Source organism: Lampetra planeri, chromosome 5 (genome assembly GCF_965212315.1).
Source record: "Lampetra planeri chromosome 5, kcLamPlan1.2.h2, whole genome shotgun sequence".
In the NCBI taxonomy this organism is placed as follows: Eukaryota; Metazoa; Chordata; class Hyperoartia; order Petromyzontiformes; family Petromyzontidae; genus Lampetra; species Lampetra planeri.
In genome coordinates, this window is record NC_136111.1 from 5,552,129 (window position 1) to 5,558,788 (window position 6,660).

The following is a 6,660-nucleotide window of genomic DNA, read 5'->3' on the forward strand; positions in this document are numbered from 1 at the left end:
TGAGGTTGCATTCTGTCAAGCACCACCTGGGTTCACATCGCGCGATCTTAGTTCATCCGTGTTTGCCACAGAAGGATCACGTGACCAAAGGGGGTAGACGCTGAATTCTCCACTCCAGCAATGAGAGCAGTATTCCCAACTCTGTCTGAATTTGTGCTTTTTTTTCTTTATCATCGTGACAATTACCCAGAGTTAAGAATTCACGCGACTGCGTGACCGTTCCCCGTCACCTCTCCGCAGAAACTGGGCCCACATGATGTCGCTCGTGGCTTCGGGCTCCGTGAGCATCACGCTCATCCCGAGCTACGTGAACCTCAGCAAGCCTTCGGTGGACGACTACAAGAGCGTCTACGACGTGGTGCAAATCGTACACAAGGACGACTTCCCTGCCCTGGGGCTCCAGCCCTGCTTGCTGGAGGACGAGCTCAACAAGGCACGCGCACGCACGCACGCACGCACTCGTTCATGCACACCTCGCGCTAGGATGCACGCACGTGCACACAGGGCATCCAAGAAGGCTTTGGGCCTTCGATGTAATTTCCATTTCTTTAGAACTGCTTCTGTGTTTAGTTTGTTGTCCTTCCCTCCCTCCGAATTATCCCGGTTGGCTACGTGTGTTCACTTACCGACCACTCCCCTGTTAACGACGGGCTTACGACGAGCACGCGACCGCCAATTTCGGCCAATCGGCGAGCTCCAAAGTGGTCTGACCAGGCCTCAGCCAATCAACGACGTCTATTAATGAGCGTTAGGGCATTGTGTACACTCAGTGTCTCCTGTACTTTGAAGTGGAAAGATCTACTCACTTAACGATCAAATCACTTAACGACCGGTTTCGTGAAATCAATTACCGTCGTTAAGAGGGGTTCTACTGGAATGATAACAGCGTCATTGTGCGATGGGGGGCATGACATGCCTTCGTTTGGCGTGGCGCTCTGTGGTAAACGTGCATCGTTGCGTCTCTTGTTCGCGTGGTGTACCAGGCGGTGCAGGGGACGGGCCTGGCGTTCATCGCCTTCACGGAGGCCATAACCCACTTCCCCATGTCTCCGTTCTGGTCGCTCATGTTCTTCATGATGCTGCTCAGCCTGGGCCTCGGCTCCATGTTCGGCACCATGGAGGGTCTCGTCACGCCAATTGTCGACACCTTCAAGATCCGCAAGGAGATCGTCACACGTACGCGCGCAGGCGGGGAGTGGGGTGGTGGTTGCCGCCCCCTTGTCCCCGCGGACCCAAACACCGCGTGTGATTCTCAGTCGGCCCACACGTCCGTACCAAAAAACAAAAACCGTACTGCGTTCTGTGATGAAGTTCAAACCAGATCTCAGTGCTAATCAATTCGTGACGCCAGAACGCAGATGCCAATTCCACCTGCCCCGGGTGCGACCCGTCGTATGCTAGTATTTAATTTATTATTTTCTCTTTATACGTGACTTTACCGAAAGAACCAAAGAGTAATTCCTGCAGTCACGAAAGCTCCAAATTAAGTTTAGTATTCCTATAATCCGATCAATATTATTGTGTTTAATCAAGGAGACAAAATCAGGTGGGATGTATGTAGCGTGCCAACACAAATTCGGCAGCAGAATCCCTAACATCTCGCCATGGTGGTGAGATGTTAACTACCTCGCCTGTATACAGGATGTCGTAGGTTCGAACCTGATCCTGAACCCCTATATATTCGAAATTTGCATGTCTCTCTCCCCGTGGTCGCGTGGATTTTTCACCAGGTCCTCCGGTTTTTCCCTCCACATTTCAGAATAAAAATCACGCGTTTAGAGGATTTGGCTGCGATAAATTTCCGCACGACGATAAGCCACTTCGTTGGGCTATCATTTGTGGCACAGGTCGCTTCTGAAAAAGAGTCATATAGCCTACCGGACCTTACCTGGTAACAACAAAACATTTTAGTTTACTAGTTTATAAATGAAGCACGTGTTGGTTTTATCTTTGGCTAGTTTCATTTGAGACCACTCGTCTCCCTTTCTCACCCCCACCACCCCAACCCTTTTGCCCCCCCGCCCCAACCCTTTTGCCCCCCCGCCCCACACCCGCCCCCTACACCCGCCCCCCACACCCGCCCCCCCCCTCGGCCCCCACCGCACAGTCCTGACGTGTGCAGCGTCGTTCCTCGTGGGCCTGGTGTTCGTTCAGCGCTCGGGGAACTACTTCGTCACGATGTTTGACGACTACTCGGCCACGCTGCCCCTCACTGTCGTCGTCATCCTGGAGAACACATCCGTGGCCTGGCTATACGGCACTGACAAGTGCGCACACACACACACGCGTGCACACACACACACGCGTGCCCACACACGCGCGTGCACACGCGGCGGCAAAGATCCCCCGTATAGCCTTGACAGACTGTTGGGGCAAGTGCTGTATTGCGAGCATCTATGAAGGCCGGCACGGCACACATAGCTGTCAACCCATACGGTTTATACCCCGTATTCGTGAACAGGGAAATTGAGCTTTCAGGTCCATACGGCGTACAGCCGTTTCAACGTGAGTGTGTGCATCCACATATCAAGTAGACAGCAGCATCAGCATGCAAGATCGCAGACAGTAACATGATAAGTATCATCAGTGACACCAATTATCAAAATTAATACGTAAAACCGTTTTTGTTTTGGAACATAATTTTTGTCTATTTGTTTGTGTTTCTCCCTTGTGATAGGATTTTGTAGAATGAACGTAGAGATTTATAAGGGCACGGGGTGACCAATAAGGTCTGAATTGGTCTTAAATAAGGTAGGGCACTGATAAGGGGTTCACAGGTTTGACACACGAGGGGGTGGGTGGCCAGGGCCACGCCCTATCGCCTTTGTCTCCCCAGTGGCGATGTTTACACACTGCACCAGGTACTCATTTGAGGCTGAGTCGACCTATGGGAGGCCCAGGACCAGTTCAGACAATCGACACACGAATCGAACTCGGGTCGCCGGGAATCGGAGCGCAATGTGCTAACCACTGCACCACCGCTCCCACACAATAACAAACACGCACACACACACACAGACCGCTCTGCATGGGTCTCTCGTCTCATGCCGTGGCACCGACAGGACGATCGGGACAAAACTGGGGAAGCAGACCAAACATCTGTTTTGTGCTGAGTGGCGCGCAGGTTCATGGACGACATCAAGGACATGATCGGGTTCGCTCCTCCGCGCATATACTACTACATGTGGCGCTACTTCTCGCCCCTCGCCATGATCGCCATGCTGGTGGCCAGCGTGACCCAGATGTGCATGCAGACGCCTGGGTATCACGCATGGATCCGCGAAACGGTGCGACACGCACCGAGGTCCCGCCGCGTGGCCTTCTCGAGAGATGGTTGGGGCAAGAGCTGTTGGCGAGCGTCTGTTAAATATGGTGGAGCGGGCGCAGGTGTTAGTCTGGCCCGCACCATCCTCAGCCACCTCTGTGTATTGGTTTAGCCATGTTTGTTTGTTGTAGTACAGAGTTAGATTGATGGCCTTAATCTAAGTTGTCTTGTGGTTGTTGTTGTTGTTGTTTGACTTGCATCCCACTGTGATTTTTGCACACAGCGTTGGTGTACGGTTTTTTTTCTGCAATATTTTGCTGTCTTTTCTTGGATTTTCTGTTTGCACTTAGTCACATATTCACTTTAAGATGTTTTTTGTTCATGTTTTGGTTTTTTGTTTGTTGCGGTTGCACCCGATTCAAGAGCCGAATGGCTCACAGGGCTATACCTAATAAATGAACTTGAACTTGCTTCATCAGCGATGATAAAATGTACATTATCTGTGGCTGGGAATTTAACTCGGGTCGCCGATTCCATTAGACCGCCGGGTTGGGCTGCGAGGTGGCCTCGAGATGGCAATGCAGCAGTGGATTAATGAAGTAATCTGTGCAGAGCTTTGAGCGTTACCGCCGCATATGTGCGGGTGTTCAATGGGTAATGCAATTGGCTCCCAGATGCTGAAAACATCATTATTGGGATCAGAGTCTCGAAACTCGGTGTGGCTTTCTGTGTAAATAAATGGCATTATTATTATTATTATTTGGACTCGATAAACACTCCTTCGTTGTAGTTACTTGTGCATATGTTTTTGTTTCTTTACCCAGCCCTCATCAAAATTATCTGCCCCCCCTCTTCCCACTTCTTGGCATCATCCTCCCACTGCCCCCCTCCCCGCCCCCCCGCGGCTCCCCACGGCTCCCCACGGCTCCCGCTCTCGCCCCACGCAGGCCACGGAGGAGTACTTGCCTTACCCGCCGTGGGCGCTGGCGATGCTCTCCATCCTCATCGTGCTGGCGCTGCTGCCCGTGCCGCTGGTGATCCTCGTGCAGGTGATCCGAGCGCGGCGGCCCGACCCGAGCAGCCTCGCCTCCGTCTCCTTCCGCCGCCGCAAGATCCTGGAAGAGAACTCGCCCCTCGAGGAGCGTGACTCCACCAGCCTCCTGCACAGCCGCGGGTACCGGCAGGCGCAGAGCCAGCAGGGAGTCGGCACCGTCGCCGTGCGCAGGGAGGGAGAGGCGGACACCAACACCCCCGCTTCTCTGGCCGCGCTACCGCCGCCGCCGCCGCCGCCCCCCCCGCCGCCTCCGGCCTCGCTGGCCGTTCCGACCGGGGCGGCGGCGGCTTTGGTGGCCGGATCTATCGGCCGGCCCGTGCCGCCCCGCCCCGGTCGCCCCGCGCGCCCGGCTCGCCCGGCCCCGCCGGCGCGCAAGCCGTCGATGCCGCCGTCCGGCAGGATCAACGAGGAGGATGGAGGATTCTCGCCGGATTTGGACACAGTCGCGCCCGGCAACCGTTATGGCCGGTCGTTTGCACTGGGGGATATTCTCAACTCCGACAGCTAAAGGTGGTTTGGGTTGGAGAGGGCTTTTATTTAGTTTTATCAGGTTTCGTGGGTTAAGTTTTTTTCTCTCTCTATTATTGATTTGATTCGATTTTTGTGTTCTATTGGCAAATGAGCATCGCAGCGTGTTTCCAGTGTCTGTACGACAGTTGAGACATCGCCTGTGTTTCCGTGATCGATGTATTTATCCATTTAAAGGTGAGTCAGTCAAGTGGAGGTTCCAGGAAAAAGAACAAATATAACTTTCCACCGATGTTATCTGTGCCCCGGGGATTGAGCTTAAGCCGCCCGGTTCATAGTGCGGTGCATTGATGACTGCGATTCTGATGTAACCAATCACAGCGCATATTTTTAACTGTTTTAAAGCACAGCAAAATAACGCAGGAGACAGAGAAGTGAGTGCAGCCTGCTCTTCCGATGACATTCCATGTGACATGCTAGAGATTGCAAAACAAGAGAAATATGAACACGTGTTAAGTAAAGGATCCACATTAACTTTTGCATTCATCAACCAATAAAGCACACGCTTGTTTTTCAATCTCCGCACACATTTCAATGTAGACTTTGTTTAGTTCTTCTCCGCTGCAAAACCCCATGTGACCTCTTGTACAGCCGTACCCAGTGATGCCACGTGTGCACAGCAGGGCTTAATATCAGCCGAGTCTCTCCGGCTTAGGTTTTGGAGTTTCACGTTTATGTTGCTTAACCGGGTGACGGCTCTCGGAGACCAGCATATTGTCTGATTATGGAAGAGCGACCCGAGTCACCCGAATGATAAAAGCAAAAACAATTTACTGGAAAGGAAAGAACAGCAAAGAAGCAAATAGAAATGAAACCCCAAAAACAACTGAGCTCCGTGAGAAATCAAAACACCGTATCGCACAAACAGGAATCGTGCTTAAGTAATAACCTGCAGCGTAACTCGCACCTCCGATTAGCATGTTTGGCAACATGCGGTGCAAAATGGGTTCAACATACATGCACACGGCAGGGGCGGATTATTTTTAAACTAAGCATAGCACAACATTTTTTCGGCTCGGCAACCCGGAAAATGTTTACGCTCCCATGTGCACCCACGTCCATGATTCTCCTCGCCGTGGCCACGATTCACGTGCCCCCCCCCCCCCCCCCGTACTCCAGTCCCACCATCGAGCCCGAATCCCCCCCCCCCCCCCCCCTTCTGCGAGTCTCGAACCAAAGTTGAGAACTTCCACGGTTACGCAGGGCGCGCGCTCGGCGGAGCGACGCGGGCGTGAAGCGCCGCTTCTCATCGCCTGTGGACGGGACTTTCCCGTCGGTTGTCAGCCTCGGCATCCGGTCGGTCGTCGAATGATGTTTGTCTGCAACCTGCGTCGGGGATGGGATCCAACGAGACACATTCATTGCGTTTGACTCATTTTGCTCTTTGAAGGTTCTGTTTGTTTCGTTTAACACATCGTCGGCTTTCGCGAACCGATATCACCCATGATAGAGGGTTTTTTTGGGTGTGCTGTACTAGTGACGAATTGGCACGTTCTGTTTTCGTGGCAACCCTTACTAGTTGGCTGTGTCGGGTGGTGGCGGGTTTTAACGACACATTTATATATTTACGCGATCTAACCCAAAAAAAACTCTATCGTGGTTTGTTTTGTTTAGAAATTCCACCCCCCCCGCCCCCCCCCGCTGGGCATCGGGCGATGTATTAAGCACAACTTCGCACACCGTGAGTCGCACAATTTTTGCCCACCCCGTATATATCTGCGTGCGTTCAGAATAACAACACACCGCACGGTTGAATAGCACACGCGCAAAAACATACGGAAATAAACGCGTGTTTAGTTGGGACTCTCCAATC

General features: G+C 52.7%; 1 protein-coding gene across 1 annotated transcript in view; it reads left to right on the forward strand.

The window, feature by feature from the left end:
• Window positions 1–5,924, forward strand: part of LOC144718726 (sodium-dependent neutral amino acid transporter B(0)AT2-like) — a 41,844-nt gene extending 35,920 nt beyond the window's left edge. The window contains exons 8-12 of the mRNA XM_078594205.1: window positions 241–433; window positions 984–1,176; window positions 2,108–2,267; window positions 3,125–3,287; window positions 4,213–5,924. Coding sequence (XP_078450331.1) covers window positions 241–433; window positions 984–1,176; window positions 2,108–2,267; window positions 3,125–3,287; window positions 4,213–4,827 — 1,324 coding nt within the window. The 3' untranslated portion in view covers window positions 4,828–5,924. The remainder of the gene's footprint in view (window positions 1–240; window positions 434–983; window positions 1,177–2,107; window positions 2,268–3,124; window positions 3,288–4,212) is intronic.
• Window positions 5,925–6,660: the final 736 nt, after the last annotated feature.